General features: G+C 46.0%; 1 protein-coding gene across 2 annotated transcripts in view; it reads left to right on the top strand.

The window, feature by feature from the left end:
• Positions 1-23,050, top strand: part of CFAP92 (cilia and flagella associated protein 92 (putative)) — a 114,790-nt gene that overhangs the window by 24,561 nt on the left and 67,179 nt on the right. For both annotated transcript variants that reach the window (XM_014596846.3, XM_019495418.2), the window contains exon 6: positions 18,896-19,071. In XM_014596846.3, the coding sequence (XP_014452332.2) occupies positions 18,896-19,071 (176 nt within the window). The remainder of the gene's footprint in view (positions 1-18,895; positions 19,072-23,050) is intronic.

Genomic DNA, 23,050 nt, shown 5'->3' with positions numbered 1-23,050 from the left:
AAAAATGGCAGTGCCCCCTGGGGGCAGAAATGCATCCTGCTCTTCCATTTGAATTGTTTTACTGTACTGCTTGTCCTCAATGTACAGGAATTGTAATGATCTGATACTGTAGATAGTCTTACATAGAAGTCTTCCTATTACGTAGTTATTAGAAAACATTTTGGGGGAGTAAAGGGTAGCAATATATGGATGCCTTGGAGTAAACATTTTATTCATCATTCTGAAAGAAAATATTTCATAAGAGGTTTTTTAATTTTTCAATTTTTCGGAAAAAAACAAAAAAAGTTCTCAGGGGGAAAAATACCTGTTTTTTCCCCCAAAAAATGTTCTGGGTTTTTTTTCCGGGTGTTTACATCTCTACTTATAACTTATGAAAAGTTGGGAGTGTAATTTAGTTTATGTCAAGCAGATTCAGCTTGTAGTACAGGTTGATGTGGACAGCAGTCATTTTTATGGAGGGTTAAATTATTTTCCTAATTGTTAAGTATAAACATGCAGTTTTTCAAGATCAGACTTCACAGAAGATCTTGATGCTCTCGCATTTGTTCTAGAAGGGTACAAATTAAATGGCACCATTGGCAGTATCTGTGAGTTTCCAGAGTGTCTCTCAAGAGTTCTGAGGGCTTTAAAAAAAATTAATTAATAGAAAGAAGTCTAGAGGTAATGCATTCCAGTGATTCTCTAGAGCCATGTGAGACTGCTTACCAAATCAGGTATTAATTCTCCATTAATTTGATCCCTGGACTATGAAAACCTAACCAGAATACAAGTGAATGAATAATATATTTTAGTATACTTCACTTTTGCTCCTTTTTAAATTTGTATCAGTGTTCAATCCACTTGTCACCACTTTTGCATGCCTACAGATTAAAATTTGGTGTCAACTGGGTATCAAAATATTAATGCCAAATCCAAAGTACTGTCATGTAGTTGTGCTTAGCGCACTTATTTCGTAGCCAAACTTTTACCCTTTGTAAATGCCATATATAGAAGCTTAATTCTGTAGCAATTATATATTTAACCAACATGTCTTATATGATGAAAGGATAGGTAAACCCAGAGTGAGGTGTTGAGAAGAGCCAGTAGGCTAAGTGCACAATCAGCCTGTACTGTCTGTTGGCTGGCTATGTTCACATACCAAATTACAGAATGCTGAAAGTGGTATTCTATGCACAGGTGTAGATGACTATACATATATTTCTCTTGAGACATTACAAGATGCTGTTGTTTTTTGGCAACGGTATTATACTACTGGCTCATATTCAGCTAGCTGTATTCTCTAACCTTGGGTCCTTTTTGGCAGTACTACAGCCCAGCCAATAATTCTTCATTTTGTATTTGTACACTTGGTTATTTCTTCTCAAGTGCAGTACTTGGCACTTGTTCATTTGTCCATATCGAGTTTCATCCTCCTGTTTATCAGGTTTATTTTGAATCCTGATGTCTGCTATCCTACCCAGATTGGGATTATCCACACAGTTACTATGTGTTCACTCATTGTCATTGTCCAAGTTATTAATGAAGATACGTAAACAGTTCTAGCCTAGGAGAAACCCTTGGGAACTCAACTTGATAAATCCTCATGGTTTTATGTCGAATCACTGATAACTATGAGCATAATTTTCTACCTAGTGATTTCATCTATACTGTATTTGTATTTCATGATCACAGTCGCCCAAAATACCTCCTACTTAGAGAGTCTCAACCAGTTTTTTCCTATGAATAAACAGCAAACCAAGAAAAGTTCTCCCCTCATGTGGTTTCTTTACTATCTGTTCTAAAAAACTGAATGAAAAACCATTTGAGAATTTGCTGGACTGCCTGTGCACTGCTGCATTACTCTCTCAGCAGATATCTTGGTAATTAAATTCCTTATCTTCCAAACTACTACAAAGGCTGTCTAATTAGTCTAAGGAAAAGCAGATACTTTTTGCTAACTACAAAATATTAGATGCTAGATTCTAGAACTTGGCAAAAGGAGGTTTTTTGTCTTAAAATGGCATTTATATTGCAGATTATCACTGTAGAAACTTTTTAACAAATTTATATTCTGAAACACAATCCGTCATTTGTTCTTCTCCATTCCTGAGTTTTTCCTAACTTCACATGTAAAAAAAATGTTGGCATCAAAATAAATGTAATTGTAAAATCATTGTTCTTTAGGAGCTGACTAGCTGGTTACATGACAACATCCTTTGTTTATTCTAGGGGAGCAAATGAAACGTAACGACCTTGTTTTTGCCATTAACAGTGTCTTCCTGATTCATCACATTTGGAAAAGAACCTCTTTCCAGAAAGGAAACTTCCTTCTTTTTACCTCATTTTATACACAGGCTCTGTCCAGAGAAGATAACAGTCACAAACTGTATGTTACATTTCTTTTCTTAAATTGATTCCAGTGAAATTCTAGTGGTGCTGTAAACACCCGCAGATGGGCTCGCTTCCTTATATGTCTTTTTTACATGAAGTAGGGAGGTTAGTTTTTGTTTCCAAAAAATTCACCCATAGATCCTGAGTTGCATCCATGGATTCCATACCATTAGTTCTTTCTTTTATTTCCAACACCTGGAAGTTCTTATTCTTGGTGGTGGTTTTCAGGGCTTCAGGCTCTTGGCAAGGCAGTTAGTTTTCTTTCAGTGATGGAAGTGGAACCAACGTAAAACTTTCAGTTTTACCAGTTCAGATTCACTCCCAGTGTACTAGTTTACTTTTAAACTTGCCTTGGAGCTTTATCATTTGAGATTTAGTAGGACAGGGGCAATTATTCTGATAACCTGTCTTCCGATACTTAGAAGCCGCATGTCATCCTTCTGTTGGAGGATGTCAAATAGCATTATATTTTTATGTTGGATATTTATTTGCATTGCTACATAGCTGTCTTTTAAATCACCTTAAGTAATGTTTTCTATTCATACACCTTTGGTTTTGTATATCCAACAAATTAATAATCAGAAAAAATAGTGGTAGTGAGGAATGTTTTAAAGGAAAAATTTATCCTACTTTTATAACCTTAGCAGGGATGGATGGGTGAACTTTTCTCAGAGGAGGTTTTACTGTATAATAAATCATAGATTTCATAGACATTAGGGCTGGAAGGGACCTCGGAAGATTGAGTCCAGCCCCCTACCCCAGGGGCAGGAAGTCACGTGGGGTCACAGGATCCCAGCAAAATAAACATCCAAATTTCTCTTGAAGGCATTCAAAGTAGGTGCTTGAACCACCTCCAAAGGCAGTCTATTCCAGACCTTGGGGGCTCGGACAGTAAAGAAGTTCTTTCTTATGTCCAGCTTGAAACGGTCTAGGAGGAGTTTATAACCGTTAGGCCTTGTCATCTCTTGCATTTTTCGGTGTTAAACACCATCAGGTTCTCGTCCACTCATTTCCTGAGCCTGTCAAGGTCAGCTTGGATCACCCTCCTGTCCTCAGGTATGGATGCTTTACCTCAAAGTTTGGTATCATCAGTGAACTTGGCCAGTCTGCTTCTGATACCAATGTCTATATCGTTAATGCTTTCCTGAAGTTGAGGACTTCTGTATTGCTGACTGACTTGCCAGCTTTTCGGCAGATGGTGAAGGTGATCAGCTTATGGTTGCTGTCACCCAGCTTCCCTTCGATCATTAGGTCACTGATTAAGTCGTCCCTGGTTGCCAGTACCAGGTCAAGCAGCGCTTTACCTCTCATTGGCCCATAGACTTCTTGCGTCAGATAGAACTCATCCACGCATGAGAGGAAGCTTTGTAACCGCTTGGATTTGACTGAGTATTCTTCCTACAAGATGTCTTGGTAGTTGAAGTCTCCCATGACAACTATGGACCGGGAGCATGCAGCCTCAGCCAATTCCCTGGCGAACTCGTGGTCAAGCTCTTGATCCTGGATAGGAGGTCTGTAGTAGACTCCCACCGTTGTGTCCCCTGTGCCATGTTCCCCATGGATTTTAACCTAGAGGATCTCCAGTCGTCCACCCTGGATGCCATTGTCATCTTGCAGGGATGCATAGCTTTCCTTGATGTAGAGAGCTACACCCCTGCCCCTTTTGTCCACTTGATCTCTCCTGTACAGGGTATAGCCATTTATACCTGTGGCCCAGTCATAGGTGGAGTCCCACCAGGTCTCCATTATCCCTATGACATCATAATTATTTGTGTTAAGTAGGAGGACAAGTTCCTCCTGTTTATCCCCCAAGCTCCTGGCATTTGTGTACAGGCAGGCAAGTGTCCCTCTAGGGACCCTTGTCTTGCCCACTGTTTGTTCCAGGGCTGGGGCAGGGGTGGGCTCCCTTAAGTGCCTTGACCTTTGCAAGGGTTGCTCAGTGGGCCAGCAGTGGCAGTAGTCCCCCCAACCCCCAGCGGGCTCAGTTTAAAGCCCGGTGGACTAGGTCAGCCAGTCAGGGTGAGACGAGCCTTCTCCCCAGCAGAGAGAGATGGAGGCCGTCCTTTTCATCAGCTCACTGCCTCTCTCACCAAAGAGTGGACTGTGGTCATGGAAGCCAATGCCTTCCCAGTGACACCAGCGCCGCAGTCTTTGGTTCACTACCTCTAGCCTCCTCTCCCTCCTCCATCCACAGCCTGAGACTGGGAGGATTGAAGAAAACACCCCCAGACCCTTAAGACCTGCTCCTAAATCCCTGTAGTGCTTCACAACCTGGCTGTAAGCGCTCTGAGCCATATCATTTGTGCCCACATGGATAAGGAGCATAAGGTAGTGGTCAGTGGGCCGGAGGAGTCCAGGGATCTTCTCCGCAATGTCTCAGATTTGGGCTCCTGGGAAGCAACAGACTTTCTGGGCTAAGGGGTCAAGGCAGCAGATTGCCCCCTCAGTCCCCCTCAGGATGGAGTCTCCCACGACAAACACATTGCGTTTTGTCTTAGGGAGAGCAGGAGTGGTAGCTATGGTTGAATCTGTGCTGTCTAACAGAGCTGGCAGCTTAGCAGGCTCTACTGGGGCTGCAAGAGGTTCGTACCTGTTGCAGAGCTCCAGTGGGGTGGGGACCTTGGTGAAGTGGGCCTTGGGGCCCTTGACCACCTTGGTCCAACCCTTGGGCTGGACAGCATGGGAGGCCCTTGAGTCTTCCCCTGTCCTGGAAGGCGACCATGGTTGACTCTGCCTCCTGGGAGAGAAGGGCCTGGCAGTAGGAGTCGGTCTTCTGCTCACAGGCCCTGATGGCACAGTCCCTCCTCCAGGTGGCACGGCAGAGACCCCAAAAGGGAGCAGACCTCACAAGGGGAGGTGGCCTTGCTCCCAGACCACAGAGCCTGAAAAAATGAGAGGCAACCCCTGCAGCCGAGAGCCAGAGGCCCTGCCTATGCGGAGCCTGGAACCATGGGCTCCGTCTGGGTGGAGGGTTCTGAGGCACCCCGGGGGAGGAGGGGGGCGGGGGCGCAGACCCCGAGGGGCCCTTGGGTTGCAGCGCGTGGCCATTGATGTCATGCTGCTCATAGGCCAGCTACGGCTGGGACTAGCTTCTCTAGGGGAGTGCTCTGACAGGGCCTTGGGCCCTGCCACTCACCCTCCTGTGCAAACTTTGAGCTAACTCATGTGCTGGGCAGACATGTGCAGCCTGTTTTTGTGGCCTGTTCATGAGGCTCCGGTTGCGTGGCTCCCTGGGGTCTGGGCCAAGTAGGAGCCGGGGGGGGGGTGGCCTGTCCCTCCCTGGCTCAGACTCAGCTGCCCCGCAGCTGTCTGGGGTTGGGGTCCTTCCCTCCCTGCCACGGGCCCCACCTACCTCTGGCTGTGCTGGAGGTCCGGGTCGGGGTCCCCCGGGGGGGGGGTGTCCTGGGGGTCCCTGGGCTTTCTGCCTGTGTGTCTCTCACCAGAGCTGGGGACCAAACTGCGGCTAAGCTGTTGGCGGGCCCTTTTTAAACTGCGCACATGTGCTGAAGGGCTCACCGATGGGGCCACACTACTCTAGGGGTAGGGGGGGGTCCCTGTCCCATGGAAGAAGGGGACAGGTGAGTGCCCCCCTTTCCCTGCTGTAGACTATTACTTTTGTTCCCCAAAAACATACAGATGTGCTACATTTACATTTACGGTCATGACTCACTGACCATGGATGTTTGGATATTTCTTCAGTTTGAAATAGTGCTCTTAAAGTGATAGAATTGAAGCCACTAACATATGAATCCCTGAGGGAAGAAGAAAAAGGGTGGGAAATTTTAATGAGGAAAAAAATAAAGGTTCTTCATATCCCAAATAATTTGATGCTTTGGGATCCTTCTCTGGGCTCCCAGAAAAGCAGCAAGCTATACCTTGTCTTCAGCAAAAATGTAAGAAAAGGAGAACTTTTTTCTTTTCAAACACTTAGGTCCATAGTCTGCTTTCAGTGACCAATATAGTTTTGTTAACTTAAGAGCTGCACAGCTATTTCTAATGGAGGATATGAATATAGCTTTTATATTGTGACAACTGGGGGTAACCTGTTGAGAAAAAACAAAAATGAGGAATCAACTTACTTTATAGGGCAGTTGAAGAAGTTTTAAAAGAAGGCAGATTACAGATCCATCTGCAAATACAGTTAAAATGGCATATTCATACACTTAGCCAGTAACAGTTGTTATTCAATAATTAAGCATTGTGTTTTGCTTTGAAAGAGTAATCTATCAGGGACCATCAAACATCTTTATTTCATTCTTCTTTGATATTCCACCTAAGTAACTGTATAAAACTGCTTGAAACCATCAACTATTTTGGTCACTGTTGATGCAATTAATTATAGGAATTTATACTTGTTCCATGTTCTCAAAAGGATTCCCAGCTTTGTTTTTGTCTCATTAAACAGGAAACTTAATACTGTTTTGGATGTATAAATCATATAGTTAAAGTATAATTGATCATTTTGAATTTGAAATAAACAGTATGATGAAAGGGAATCTTCCCAGGAGACATAATAAATCAGATACATTATAGCTACCGGATTCCTTAGGGTTAGTTATGCTTTCCTTACCTTCCTTCAAAAAAAATCCTCTTTTCCTACTTCCTTTTTTAGCCAAAATGTCTATAGTATGTTAACGTGAAGAAGTAAATCTCAGTGTTAGTATAAGGCTAACTGACATTTTTGCAAATAAAAAATCTTTTTTTTTTCTTGTTCAAATATTTCAAAGTACTTTTTGATCATTTCTGCATTTAAACCCATGAAACCCTTATCATCCAGCTCGCAGCCTGGTCCATTAATTTGCATTCCCCAGGCTCCCACCTAGCTGCTGCTACCCCCATCACTTCGGCTACAGCAGCTGCTAGGGTCTCCAGGCTCCCCTTCCTTCTTCCACCTTCTACTTCCTTTCTCTGCACCATGGGCCAGGAAGAGGAAAGTCAGCATTGTCCAGAGGGCTGGGGGAGCCTGTGGCCTGGGATACCTGCACAATGTGCCTGTGGATGGGAGCCTGTGGCTGGGGAACTGAGGTTGGGGGTGGTTGGGCACCCAAGTGGTACAGTGCAGAGGGGGATGTCCCCCTGGTTTGCTTTCTAGGGGGCCCAAGACCTATGCTGGTGTGTCCTGTGTGGCATGAGGATGCAGGCTACATAGAGGTTGGACACCCCTAATTCAGACAGATACTAACCTCCTTTTTACTGATGGTGAAACTGATTCAACAGAAGGCAAAGTAGCCCTAGCAAGACTTGCCAAATCCTATTGTGGAGCTAGGTATAAATTGTGTATCTCTGGATTCACAATTTTTTTGCTTTGCTTAATCATGCCAATCAGAAAGTTCAGACTTCTTGTTCTTGTAACAAGTTACCCCCTAAAGATTGTTATGAACAAAGATGGAAATTTTTCCCCTTGCGCACCATAGTAAATCTCTGTTGCATTCATAGGCATAGAATCTGGGACACTTGTTTGGATCCCCATTGTATCTCAAGGAAAGTGTCATATATTCATGGTTTCTCTCCAATGTTATATATTCATTTTTTATATCCAGCACTAGTGAATTGCCCATCAAGAGTGATGAAGGTGGGGAAATGGAGCGCTGCCACCCACTGCCCCGCGCTGCCGCCATTCTGTGTTCAACTGCGCACCACCCTCCCCCCCAACTCTGCATCTGGCCCTGTGCCCCCCCATCCCCTCAGCCTCTCCAGGTCTGGCCCTGCACCACCCTCCCTTCCCCACTCCCTGCACTCTGTGTCTGGCCCTGTGCCATCCCCTTCCTCCGCTCTGCATCCGGCCCCATGCCACCCCTCCCCCCCCTCACTCCACATCTGTCTGGCCTGCTCCGCCTGGCCTGTTCTTCTGGAGCCATGCCCTGCCCATCATTCTTGATGCAGCACTGGCTGGAGCCACACCCCACCAGAAGCCATGCCCCCCAAGAGCGTTAGGGACAGACAGACAGACACAGCAATAGATAGACTAAGCCCTTTATATATATATCTATATCTATATATATATAATTTTGAAATGTTATTCCCATATGGAGAATGGCATATTCATCCAGTGACAGTACATTTATTTTTGTAATATTTATAAACATTTGAGGAAATGTATGTCTACAGTATTTCTCATTAAAGATGTGTGTTTTTTTTCATCTCAAATTGTCATGGTAGGTCTTCTTAGAAGTAGCAACATAAACCTTTAGTATGTTTACAAAGCTGCTTACAGTGCAAAGCTGATTCTTGAATTGTTGTCTTGGTTTAGAAAGTAAGTTTATTTAAGAACAATATCACAGATAGTTGAAGCTGCAGTTAGGAGAGACATACATCTCCTTTATAATGAGAAATTAGAAATATTTGGAAATTTAGCATGTGCATATGACTGTCCTTATTCCACGAACATTTTGACCAACCTGGTGGCCTTCTATGACCAGGTCACAAAATCCTTGGACGCAGGTGTCATGGTAAATGTAGTCTTTCTGGATTTTAGGAAGGCCTTCGACACTGTCTCTCACCCCATTCTCGTTAAAAAATTAGAAGATTGTGGTGTCGATGCCTACACAGTCAGATGGGTCGCCAGTTGGCTGGAGGGCTGTACCCAGAGAGTGGTGGTGGACGGGTCATTTTCGACCTGAAGGGATGTGGGCAGTGGGATCCCCCAGGGCTCGGTCCTCGGGCCTGCACTGTTCAACATCTTCATCAGCGACTTGGACAAGGGGGTGAAAAGCACCTTGTTCAAATTTGCAAATAACACTAAGATGTGGGGAGAAGTGGGCACGCTAGAAGGGAGGGACAGGCTGCAATTGGATCTGGACAGGTTACAGGGGTGGGCAGATGAGAATAAGATGGGATTCAATACTGACAAGTGCAGGGTACTGCACCTAGGGAGAAAGAACCAGCAGCATACCTACAGGCTGGGGAACTCCCTTCTCGTCAGCACAGAGGCAGAAAAGGATCTTGGAGTCGTTATAGACTCCAAGATGAACATGGGCCGCCAATGTGGGAATGCAGTCAGGAAGGCTAACCGCACCTTGTCATGCATCTACAGATGCATCACGAGCAGGTCCAAGGACGTGATCCTCCCCCTCTATATGACATTGGTCAGGCCGCAGTTGGAGTACTGCATCCAGTTCTGGGCGCCGCACTTCAGGAGGGATGTGGACAATATGGAAAGGGTCCAGAGGAGGGCCAGTCGCATGATCGGGGGCAGCAGGGCAGGCCCTACGAGGAGAGGCTATGAGACCTGAACCTGTTCAGCCTCCACAAGAGAAGGCTGAGAGGGGATCTGGTGGCTGTCTATAAACTAGCCAAGGGAGACCAGCAGGCAATGGGAGAGTCTCTGTTCCCCCGAGCACTACTGGGATTAACAAGGAATAACGACCATAAATTGATGGAGAGTAGATTCAGGCTAAATATCAGGAGGCACTACTTCACAGTCAGGGTGGCTAGGATCTGGAACCAACTTCCAAGGGAAGCGGTGCTAGGGGGTCTTTAAAAGGAGGCTAGATAAACACCTGGCCGGGGTTGTTTGACCCCAGTATTCTTTCCTGCCATGGCAGGGGGTCGGACTTGATGATCTGCCCAGGTCCCTTCCAACCCTATCAACTCTGAAACTGAATTTTCAAAGAACAGTTTGTCATGTTTCAGAATGGGTTCATTGGTACCTATCCTAGCAGGTCACCTTTCCTCATTCTTGTTAGCTAAAGAACTTTAAATATATTCCTTATAAGTTAAATACTATATGTACTTGAATCTAAGTTGACCCTGAATTTAAGATGCTCCCCATAATAATGATGTTCTATACATGGAAAAATTATAAATTTGTTATAATTTTCCAGGTATAGAATCTAATTATTGTAGGATTGTCTTAAATTCATGTGTCCCCCTGTACTGCTACAGCAGTAAAAACAGTCGCTAGGGGGATGTCCTCCTTACCTTCTGCCTCCCTGCCCACTACTCCTTGGAGCTTTCCTGCCCCCCTGTCACCTTCACCCTCCATCCCCAGCTCCCCACAGTCTCTGCCTTTCCTCCCACCCTCTCCACAATATCTGCTTTTTTCCCTTCTCCACAATCTCTACCCCTCCTCTCGACTCCCTGCAGTCTCTACTTCTTTCCTCCTTGCTCTTACTGTCAGATGCTGCTTGGGCTCTGTTCCTTGCTGGATCATGGAGCACAGCATGTAGAAACAGCCCCTTCCAGGCCATGCAGTAGTGGCAGCACTGCTAATGGGCCAGGCAGGGGATGGAGTTTTCACACAGTTTGTACCTGAGAGCGAATCCAGTGTGAGCTGGAGCCGAGCTGTGGCTGACAGAAATGGGGGTGGGGAGGAGGCAGGGGTGGGGTAGAAGCTGCAGAGGACAAATGGAGCAGGGGCAGGAGGCTGCTGTGGGTTTGCCACTAGCCCTGAGCCTCATTTGGGGCCAGAGTCCAAGCCGCAGCAGCCACTGCCTCCTTCCATCCCCTTCTCCACTTTGTATGTGAATCTAAGATGAGGGGCATTTCCCCCCATGCAGATCAGGGAGGAGAGGGCAGAACATCACCTTAGATTCAAGTAAATACAGTAATAACTGTAGAATACAAAAGTTCAGTTGTATTTAGTCTATGTGTAAAAGCTCACAGAATTTGTCATATTTATAGTTGGTAGGTAAGTAGAGTCGGAAGGGACCTGAGGAAATCATCAAGTCCGACCCCCTGCCATGGCAGGAAGAATGTTGATGTTATGAAGACAGGGTCATCTCAATCCAAGCTACCCCGTACAAGTGTTTGTCACTCTAACCTATTCCTGAAACCATACAGACACCCCAGTCACATAACTACAAGGCACGTTGCCTAAAAACAACAGGAACTGCCTAACCTGCCACAGGACGAGGGCTCTGTCAATGTCCTGCTGCTGCAAGGATTGTTAAAATACCCTTGAGGAATCCAAAGAAGAAGACCATGCCTCCTGCGACAGAAGAAAGCAAAAATCCCCACAGTCCATGCTGATCTGACCATGAGGTAAGATTTCTTCCTGATTCCAGATGTGGTAATTGGTCTGAACCTGATTGCAAGACCCTCTAACTAGGAACCTCTGAGCTTTAGTTCCAGGGGGAGCATTGGCACACCCAGTCAAAATCCTTACATTGCCCTCCTCCCCCCAACTGGAGAGCCAAAACTTCCCTTTGACATCCTTTCCCCTCCATAAAAATCATTCCATACCCTTTAATCTTCTTTCCTAATTAAATAAGTTGTGGAGCTCTGCTTCATTTTCCTGCTGCTGAGTATTTTCCTCTCCAATATCTACCTGCTCTGGGTGACACCCAACAATCTAAGGTGGGCTTCTAGGTTTCCAAATGTGCTCTTTTGGACCACACTTATGTCACACTTTATAAATGAGCTTAAAGCACACTCTACCCTGCTACTTCTAGATCATCCCAGGCAGTGCTCATACACCTCTTTTTGAAAACCTCCAATGAAGGAGATTCCACAGCTTCCTGGGCTGTCTGTTCCACAACCTTGCTGTTCTAAAAGGGAAGAAATTTGTCATGGTATTCATTCTAAACCTACGCTGATGTTTTTTCAAGTCATTGCTATGCATCCTACTCTGCAGTGATAGAGAAAAGGTGTTTTACCTTTTCTTTATGGCAGCCTTTCAAATGTCTGAAAATTGCCATTATGTCCATTAAGAATTGCCTTTTCCACAAGCTAAATATGTTTATTTCTGTCAACGTCTTCTCATATGGCTTGCCTTCTAAGCCTTCTGTCATTTTTGTCATTTGCCTCTGGACCCTCTCTAGCTTGTCTGGGTCCTTTTAAAAGCACATAGCCCACAACTGTACCCATTACTCTATATTGGGTCTAAACAAAGCCAAGTAAAGAGGTGTTTTTATTACTCTTCCTAACATATAGCACCATGTATTTGCGAGCATTGAACTTCAGCCTTTTGGCTGTAGCCCATTTCCCAGTCTGTCAAAATCTTTCTGAACTATGCTAAGTTCCTCCAGTATGTTCAAAGTCCTTCCCAGTTTGTATCTTCTGCAAATTTGCTCAAGAAGCTGCCTATTTGAGCATCAAAATTATTTAATAAACATGTTGAATGACACTGCCCAGGACAGACACTTTTCGGGCTTCACTGGAAACCTTTTGCCATTCTGACATGGCTTCCTTTATAATTATCCTCTGCTTGTGGCCATTGAGCCTGTTGTCTGTGCACCTTATAGTAAATTGTTTGGCACATATTTCTGCACTTTGTTCATGCAAAAGTCATATCGGACTTTTCCAAAAGCCTTGCTGAAATCTAAATACACTGTATCCACAGCATTCCCTTCATCCATCCAACTAGTTATTTGTCAAGGAAGAGGACAAGTATCCCCTTTTCTGAAGCAATTTTCAAAAGAAAAGTGGAGGAATGTCAAACTGTGGACTGTAAGTTCATTTTGACATAAAATGAGTAATATCTCTGAAATTAAGAACAGGTAAATGTCTGCAGGAGCAGGGGGACAGATGGGGGAGGGAGTGTTAGGGAGATATGGGGGAAGTGGGAGACGAGAGCTTGAAGCTGTGCGAGGCAGGCACAAGGGAAGTAAGGTGGGGTGTGGAGACAAGAGGCAAAGAGCAAGCGGCCTGCCCCTTTCCTACTGCCTCCTCGCCACCTGGCCCCCTACCACTTTCCCACTACTGCCTGATCCCTACCACCTGCCCTCCTACCACTACTTTCTCTGCTACAGCACGTGGAGGGGGGGGAGGGGCACAAATTTAAAATAGCCCTCCAATAATGAGATTCTATACATGGACAATAAAAAATGTATTTTCCCTGCATAGAATCTAATTATTGGGGGATCATGTTAAATTCACGGTCATCTTGCTGTGCGGGCCACGCCCCGATCCCACCTTTGTCGCCATGTGCGGCGGCAATTTCGATCTCATTCCCGTCGCCATGTGCGAGCCAGGGGCGAGCCGGGCCCATCTTCGTTGCACACAGGCTGTGGCTGGCAGCCCGGGCACGCGGGGCTGGAGAGAACTGCGGAGCAGTTCGGCACGCGCGAGTTAGAATTAGTCACGGAGGCATAATGGTTGATTGAAAAGATTGTTTACTTACACCCAAAGATGGTATTGGTGTAGGCTGGACAGGTTTCTAGGCACAGCTCCCGCTTAGATCCTCGCTAGAGGAACACGACAAATCGATTGCTCCCACGGAGTTGTTCAGGCTCCGCGGGTCCAGTTCGGTTGGATTCGAAAAGTTTCCCCGGAGTTACTTAGGCTCCGCGGGTCCGAAGTTACAGGAAAGGGATACGTCTGGGATTGCGCTTGGCAACGGGGAGGGGCTAGAAGCGAAAGCTCCGTAGGTTCGGTTCTATTGCCTCTATTGCCTGCTTAGGGGAGACGCATTGGGTCCGCGAGGGTCCGCAGCGCTTGGAGATCTTCACACAGAATCTCTCTCGTCCTCCCTCCTCCGGCTTGGGCGGAAACTACCCAAGCCTTTTGTACGGCTAGCAAGCCAATTGCTAGCCGCCACGTGTTCCTACATTAGGAATGGGCCAATAATGTGGCGCGAATCCGAATACAAATGGCGGGAACTCCTTTGCAGCGTGTATCACTATGATGCAAAAGAAATGCACCCTGCAAAGAAGCTGTAATTTGGCGGGAAATCCCCCGTTGCACCAGAGTTCTCTCTTGCAGCAGAGAACTCTACCGTGCAAAGAAAGCGACAAATAGCGGGAAATAATTTAGCGGTGCCGAAGCACACACACAAACAAAAATCACACCTTTGAGTTGTGACATCCCCCCTTGCTGAAAGCATAGCTAAATTATGCCATACTCTTCCTAGCAATCTAGAATTTTGTCGTGGTCATCAAACGAGTAAACAAGCCATCAAACAAATACACAAACATAAAATTTGCTGTCCTGGGATCAAGTTACATAACAATCAAGAAATAATAATCAACATAAACACATAATCTGATTCATAACAAAATTGCACAATCAGGGCTTCAGTGGGCATCGTGGCGAGGTCATACGTCTCCTCACTTTCCTCAGTGATGTCATCTCTCTTAAGGCTCCTCTTCGCCACACGGTCCGAATTCCGGATCTGTAAACAGAAACTCTCAAAACAGATTAATGACCTTATTCAACAAACTTAAACAATTTTAAACGATTTTCATGGCTTAATTAGATGAAATCGTCGAAGATTCATCATCTGGCTCTTCCAAATAACGGAAAACTAACTCATAAGCTAACTGCCATTGGGCCTGCGTCCCCTAAAATCCGAAGCTGCCGTTTGTTAAGTCCGGAACGCTGTAGGAGAAATCCAAACATGTATTGCTCCTCTATGGTTCTCGGTGGCAGTGGCGGGGGATCGGATCCACGTCATCTGGTGCCTTGAGGTCTGGTCGGGTGTTGACAGTCCCGATCAAAAGACAATCTTGGCTCCATCAGGATACGCAGTCTTGGCAACTGACAAAGAAGATTACTCACGGGTTGGTTTACCATTGGACTGAGCAGAATCCGAAGGACGACGATGTTCTTTTGTCCGTAGATCTCAAGACAACTTTCTAGACTGTGAGAGGTTAGCGGACCGGTTCCAGGATCTCGCAAGTGACAGTGAGGCCATGGTCTTATTCGCTGGAGTGATGTTAGTCCTAGCGCACATGCTCTCGGGTTCCAAGCACAGTACGAGACGCCAATCATTGCCAGCATAAGGTGATCTGCGCTGGTATATTCTGGCCGTCCTGCATGCCACACGTGGGCCTTTTGACTAATCAGTCCTGCAACAAGCGCTGGCAGTGGAATAGGCCAGTGAGTATTACATGTTATCATGTTGATGTCGGTGACATGTCCTCTACTCCACGAAGCTTGTCTAACTAAGAAGCTTGCTTCTTCTTGGTTCAGCAGGTCGGATCCAAGTTCTATGACTAAACGTCCTAACCATACAGCTAGAGTCTCTTCAGGTTGAATTTTTGATGCTCTACACAAATCCTGCAACTCAGTTCTGGTGCGAGCATAATAAGTAGTAGCAACTCGGTTAGTTGTTGCTGTAGAACAAGCTGCTCCTTCGGGAGTCGATGTTGTTAAAGGCTGAACTGCTGCCACGGGGGTTACTGCTGCTGTCGCTGCTTCAGGCAGGAGGGGCGGATGCACTCCTCCGCTTGACTCTCTCCTTCGTCGGCAGGAAGGCGTGGTCGGCTGAGACGCTGCTACGTCGCTAGGCGGGGTTGCCGGCGACGATGCTGCGTCGATGGGCGGAGTCACTGACCTAACTCTCGCGGGTTCGTTAGAAGCTCCACCCTTCTTTTCCGGTTCTTCCACGCGGTCTCCCTCTTGCTCGGCGCCATCTTGGACTGGCGTTTCAGGCTCCTTTTTCTCAGCTGCTTCTTTGACCGATCGAATCGCCACCTGCAGCTGGGTTTTCAAACTTAAATTTTTCTGCATTAGGTTCATTACAGTACGAATAGTTGCACTACCTTCTCCCCCCTTGTCGTACCGCAAGGCCACTCTTTCATCCGCGGGGTGTTCCTCCGTCTCCAGATCTTCGCGGAGCTCGGATGGAAGCTTGCGACCCCGTAATCTAGACATTATCATCCCCGGGGGGAACGGGCCGATGGGCTCCGGTTCTTCACTCTCCCGAGCATATCGTAGGCATCAGGCACACTCCCGGGTGAAAGTCGGGTTCGTTTCGCCCGCCGGGTTGGATTCGGTGAGGGACACAGTATCGAGGGGCCTGAACAGGACCCGCTCATCTCTCATTATACACCCGAACGCCGCAGGGAGCAAGTACACTTCCCTTTCTCTCGGGGCTCCGTCTTTGGAGATTCCCTCTTCTCTCTTTAGCGACAGACGGCCGCTTACAAATCTTTCACCTGTTCCGCCCGCCTGGTGGTAAGCGATATGTATTTCTAATTCTTCAAAACTTTTCACTTGGCGGTGGTTATCACGCCAAGGGCAGTTCCTAACCAATTCTAACTCTAGCGTGTTCTCTCTTAATCCCATCTGGGTCGCTACGTGCGCATTCTCTCCCAATCCCATCTGGGTCGCTACATGCGCATTCTCTCCTGATCCCATCCTTGTCTCCATGTGCGGCGGCGATTCCGATCTCATTTCCATCGCCATGTGCGAGCCGGGGGCGAGCCAGGCCCGTTTTCGTTGCAGATGGGCTGTGGCCGGCAGCCCGGGCATGCGGGGCTGGAGAGAACTGCGGAGCGGTTCGGCACGCACGAGTTAGAATTAGTCACGGAGGCGTAATGGTTGATTGAAAAGATTGTTTACTTACACCCAAAGATGGTATTGGTGTAGGCTGGACAGGTTTCTAGGCACAGCTCCCGCTTAGATCCTCGCTAGAGGAACACGACAAATCGATTGCTCCCACGGAGTTGTTCAGGCTCCACGGGTCCGGTTCGGTTGGATTCGAAAAGTTTCCCCGGAGTTACTTAGGCTCCCCGGGTCCGAAGATACAGGAAAGGGATACATCTGGGATTGCGCTCGGTGATGGGGAGAGGCTAGAAGCGAAATCTCCGTAGGTTCGGTTCTATTGCCTCTATTGCCTGCTTAGGGGAGGCGCGCTGGGTCCACGAGAGTCAGCAGCGCTTGGAGATCTTCACACAGAATCTCTCTCATCCTCCCTCCTCCGGCTTGGGCGGAAACTACCCAAGCCTTTTATACGGCTAGCAAGCCAATCGCTAGCCGCCACGTGTTCCTACATTAGGAATGGGCCAATAATGTGGCGCGAATCCGAATACAAATGGCGGGAACTCCTTTGCAGCGTGTATCACTATGATGGAAAAGAAATGCACCCTGCAAAGAAGCTGTAATTTGACAGGAAATCCCCCGTTGCACCAGAGTTCTCTCTTGCAGCAGAGAACTCTACCGTGCAAAGAAAGCGACAAATAGCGGGAAATAATTTAGTGGTGCCGAAGCGCGCACACAAACAAAAATCACACCTTTGGGTTGTGACACTTGCATTCGGGAAAATATGGTATATACTCAGCTCACCTTGGTCTGTGGGTAATTAGCTTGGTGTTTTCTGCCGGTGTTACTCTGAAACTAAGTGGCCTTGCTTAGAGGACAGTTTGCCTTCTAACAATGACTCTTATAAATAAAGGATGTTGGCTAAAGAACTCATAGCTGTTAGGAGATAATTCTAAACATTTCTAGTTTAGTCCTCATTATTTACCTAATAGGTCAGAAATCAGGAAAAAAATAGGTCGTTGCTTGGTATCTTTAATTACATTGCAGTGTTTTTAAATTGTGTGTTGTAGTATGACAAGATTGTTACTATTATTTTTACTTTGAATTTCTAATAGTTCTTTCATTTGAGGATTTCATGATTGAGAGGGAAGTAAACCAGGTATTGAAGCAGTTATTATGAGGAAGTTTATCAGCATGTCTGTCAAGGCATTTTATAGGATCCTTATCACTGCAGTAACCTATGGTGACCTGTCTTCTTTGATCTCCTTTTCATTCATCTTCTGCTGATTGAGTTCTTTAAAGCTGGGGGTTTTATTTGACATGCATGCTGGGCTACATAGCCTTTCCATACTGAGTAATTTGACTCAACCAAAGGACCAGGTATTTGCATTAGTACCAGCTGCTAAGGATGGAGATTCGTATCTGTACTCTCAGATCTTTTCTTAACATAATATAGCATTTAGAAACATTATGTAAGTTGCATCTTGCTCCTCACTGCACTGTGTGATGAATTTTTAAATAACTATCCTTTGCTTTCATCCCTTGTAATAGTACCTACCTCTTATAGTGCTCTTCTTCAGTAGATCTCAGAAGTGCTTTACAAGAAAAGTCCTGTGGAATTCAGTGGAACTACTGGCTGCAGGATCAGATCATAATTATGAATAATTATTTTTGTTATAGATAGCATATACTTGTCCCTACAGTGCTTATAATTATTTGTGACAGTAGCATGCAGAAGTCTTAGTGGACTGGGACCACGACAGAAAGTCAGTCACTTCTTATATACTTATAATGTAAGTATAAAACATGAAATAACAGATGGATGCAGACAAACAATCCAACACTAGACTTCTATAAAATATAGGCTAAGCATAATTCCTTTGCAGCAGCAGTGGTGACAACACAGGCCATCAAGTCTTGTAATCAATTTGCAGCCAATGATGTTTAATACTGAGCTGTGACCTGGAGAGACAAGTGATTCCAATGAACAGCCCTCCATCTTAAATGAGGCAGATGGAGATTTTTGTCTTGTTCAGTTGAAAAAGTAGTATTGGCTCATAAGACCTGCAGCCTCTGAAAGCTACACCATACAAAACAGATGGGGACACCTGTACTCTGCTCCATTTAGTGAAATTTGCATGAAGTTTGTATGCTGATACCAGTAGAAGCACAAAAATCATTCCATTCAAGTGGCAAGGAGGTTCCTGTGCAAAACTTGAGGGTTCCTGTTGGTAACAAGCTCATATTTTGAAAGCTGAGTCCACTCTCCCTATAAAATATTTTTAAATTGATGTGTAAATTATATAACTCTTTCCAGCTATTACTGTATTTTTTCATTTTCTTTCTTTTTCTCTCTTTTTTTTTTTTATATACCCACAAGTCACTTTAGTGTTCCAGGGAGCATATCTTTTGCAAGAGACAAAGCCCTGTGTGAGGGCCATCTTTTGAAGCAGAAATCCATTGCTGGTTATCTGAATTTCTTTGGCTCAAAAACAGAAAAAAAAAAATTGAGCTTTGCTAAGCCAGATCGAGTAGACCCACTGGATGTGAGAATCAGTAAGTTCATAATGATACATGAGATGGGATTTCATAAGATAAGAGGGGACAGAGATTGTATAACATTTTTACATGGCTGCACTTCTGGCTGGAGTGCAGGACTAGGAGTTATAGGGTGTGGGTCCTGGTGGGCAGCTGTGCCACAAACTTCCTTTTTGACCTTTGGAAAGTCAGCTTCTTTGTACGTCAGTTTCCAGAGCTGAGACCTGGAAATTGGGAGGATCAGGATGATACTTAACTCCCCTGTGAAGTATTCTGAGGATTGATTAATTGAGAATTGTGGTTTACTTGACTGAAAGGTGATGCTACTATGGGTATGAATTATAAAAAAGCATCGGAGTTGGAGTGACAATACTGATTCTGAAATGAGGCAGATGGTGGTTGTCATTTCCCACTCTTTGGCCACCAGAGGTCAGGTTTGAATCCTTAGTCTTCAATCCATTACATTTTCTACACTGGTCTATACTGTAGATTTTTTCTGATCCAATTCTTGGTACATGTGTACAATAATTGGCAAAGTGCCAGTGAATGACAAACGAACAACTGCAAGTATGCTTCAATATATGTAGAGGCATACCACACCGATCCAACTAATAATCTGATATCTCGTATTGAAATACATATCACGCACAATCTACCTGCCAGATATGCAGACATCAGTCTAATGATCATTGAGAATAAATGGTCAAAAGCAGTTATAATATGGTTCTGCAATTAGAGTATGGACAGCTCAACAGTATTATAACCAGAAGCATTCCTGACAACTACTCTCTAATGCTCTCCAGTGCAGCATAGTTTGGACCTCCTCCTGTTATGGGCAGGCCTTTGAGAAGTGTTAAATAACAAGTGTAATGCAGAGCACAGCATGAGGGTTACTGGGAAGGCATTCAAGAGCCTGCTTTTTAGCATGCAAATGGTAATACACCGTGCAGGTTGCATTACCAGGAATGGATCTAGCTGAAGAACTTAATCCTAGACCACATCTGCCTTGTTTATTTTGCAGCTCTGTTTAAATCTCCCTTTCCCATGACTCTGGAGACCCGTGACTTATGTGATCAGTTCCACACATTACATCTTAGCTTTCCAGCAGTTATTGTCTTCATAATTAAGACTGTTGGAGCCTTTTCTTCTACAGGCTTTTGATAAACAGCTACACTCCTTCTGAGGAGTTCTCTTTGTTAGATATAGTTTGCTTATGTTCAGATGGATTTTTTTCTCCTCCAGTGTAATTTTTGGTGCTGAAAATATTAATTATTATACTTAGGGCTCTCACCTCTAATTATAGTAGTAATATTTGCATTCCCATATCTCCTTTTTATTCAAAAATCTAATTGAATTAGTTTATCCCCATAGCACCCTTCTAAAGAAGGCAAATATGAATGTTTCCACTGTACTGTTTGGAGAAACTGCTCAAATGTCTGGGCTACAGGAAGTATTTGCAATAGAATCTAGTTCTTCCAGCTTTAGCTTGTGCCAGAAGAAGCTGTGACCTCAGGTTTACTCTACTCTTCCTTTTATTGTTGGTAGAGCTGGTAGCACAGACTTGCTGAGGTTACCCTTTGCTACGCATTGTAAGACTCTCTGTTCAGTTGTTTGCCACTTACCCAAACTAACTGTTTGGGCTGTAGTTTTCTGCCAGTTTCAGCCAGTTCTTAGAATGAGATTAAGGAAAAACATCCAGTTTTGTCATTTACAACCATTCTGGCATTCTTTTCTAACTCAGTAATAGTGTCCCTGTGCTGCACAGCAGGTGGTTGAGATTTGGTGGGGAGAGAGTGTCCCCATTGCACCTAGGGCTGACTAGACTGTGCATTGACAAACCCCAGGAGTTGCCACCTAGATTCTGACTTCATATGTGTTTTTCTTACCATGAAACTCAGCATGCTGCAGCCTAGGGCTTCAGGGGCAAAGCCAGGCTTTCCCTGCACTTGCTGCACTTGAGTGCAGTGAGCCCAGACACCAGAACTGCAGACATGGAGCCTGTCTTGCTTTTCTTTCGGTCATAGGATATGGACAGGCATTCAAACTGAATGCTAAACATTGCCAGCACCATGAACATTTGGTGAGAAGGGGGCCATACAGCCTCTGCAGTCATGAGCCCTTCAGTCAGAGGGCAATAGAAGGCTTCTCCTTTGTTCCCTCCTACCCTAGAGGAAGCTGATCATTGACAGCCTGCCCACTTCCCCAGCAGGAGAGTGAGCAGCTGGTGGCTGCTGAAAAGCAGCAGCTACCAATGACACTTCCCCCCTCTCCTTTGGGGTGAAGAGACAAAGGCATAGCAAGCTTCTTCGGTGCCCAAGGCATGTGTTATGGGGAGGGGATCATGCCATTGGGGATGGAGTCTTACCTGTCTCCCTGCTGCACTCAAGTGGAAGCTGCTACTGCTGTAGCTGCTACTGAGTGATGTGGGCTTGCGCTACTGCCTCTGGGGAATATGCTCACTGAACACCAGCAGCAGCAGGCCTGTGGCACAGACTCCCCAGGAGCTCCTGGTGCTCCATTCACTCTCCTCTCCCACCCAAATATGCTACGGGTAAGAACCTTCTTAATTTGTAGCTTTGCAGTGTTCGTGGAAACCATGAAATACTGGATTGTCTGCGAAATCCACAAAATCAACAACAACAACAAAATGCTGGCTCCCCAGTGGGAGTCAGTGGTCCTCACTACTGGGAGGGCAAGGCACCCGCTAGTGGGGCAGCATGAAAGGCATCAGACAAGATGGCAGCTATCCCCTTGTCCCTCCTTCCTCTGCCAGAGCCTCTGCCAGTCAGCGCCGAGGGGCAGGCCCACTGCTAAGTACCCATGGAATTGGTTCTGGGCGCCAGGAGCAGGCCACAAATAACCCTTTGTCTCACTGCAATTTAACTAGGTCCCTAGGTATGGGGCACAGAGCTGCACCTGCTGTGGCAGAGACTCTGGGAGGTGGGCGGTGCCATTCTACTCAACCCCCTGGCTCTGCCCTCCCCCTCCCCCCAGATATGCTACTGGTTGAGGGACTGCACCTGCCCAGCTCCTCTGGCCAGGCGGTATGAGGCTATTCCTTCCACAGCAAAGATTCCTAGGATGTGGGGACAGATCAGAGTCCCTTCTAAGATGGTGCCTAAGGGTGGTGCCCCATTCACCTCCCCCTCCTAGTAATGCTATTGTGAGGAGAACTACTCATGCTTCACCTCCATGCCTGGGCATTCCCCCACTCCTTGCACAGTCTTAGGAAGCCTAACACCCTGCAAGTGGTGGGAAGCGGTGACACAACCATTCAAATTGTCCTGGGGCTACCCAGAACAGCGCAAACTGTGGGAAATGCCTCTGACCCCTTGTACTGTTTACCCTGCCTTCTCCATGCAAGTGGCCCAGGGAAGTGATGCTATTGCTTGGACTGTCTTGGGGCTCTCTGGGACAGTTCAAGCTATGGGAGATGTCGTGTCCATGTCCCGCCCCCGGCGTAGTCCTAGGAAGACCCAAGACTGTGCAAGGGATGGAGGCATTCTCTTATGACTTGAACCATCTTGAGGAGCTCCAGTATTGTTCAAGCAGCATTGAGAAGGTGTTCTGCCCATTCAGCATCAGGGAGCTGGGTGCACACAGCCTCAGTGCTGTTCAAAGGGTGAGAGTCATGCTGGGCTTTGAAGAGTCTGAATGTTGTCCAAGCAGCTGGCAGCAGGGTCCCTGTGGGGCTCCCTGCCAGCTTGATGGACCATCAGGGAGACAGTGCTGTCCCTCCCTCCTGCCTCCTTGGCAGGGAGCGGGGAGAACACAGGACTGTGTGATAGTGGGAATCCTAGGGACTAGAAAAAAATATCTCTCCAAAGAAGTTGCAAGTGGGATATGCTAGCATTTTTTTTGTGGAAGGGCAGGTTTTGAGGCTCTTTTTGTCAGGAAAAAAGGCATTTTTTCTGACACAAATGTAACATCTGTCCATAGTTTCAGTGATCCCTCTACTAGTGCACAGGCAGCAGGTAGAAGGGGCTTTCTAACTCAG

This window comes from Alligator mississippiensis, chromosome 12 (assembly GCF_030867095.1).
Source record: "Alligator mississippiensis isolate rAllMis1 chromosome 12, rAllMis1, whole genome shotgun sequence".
Taxonomy (NCBI): Eukaryota; Metazoa; Chordata; order Crocodylia; family Alligatoridae; genus Alligator; species Alligator mississippiensis.
Note: the sequence above shows the minus strand (reverse complement) of the source record. Positions and strands in the feature narration are given on the sequence as shown.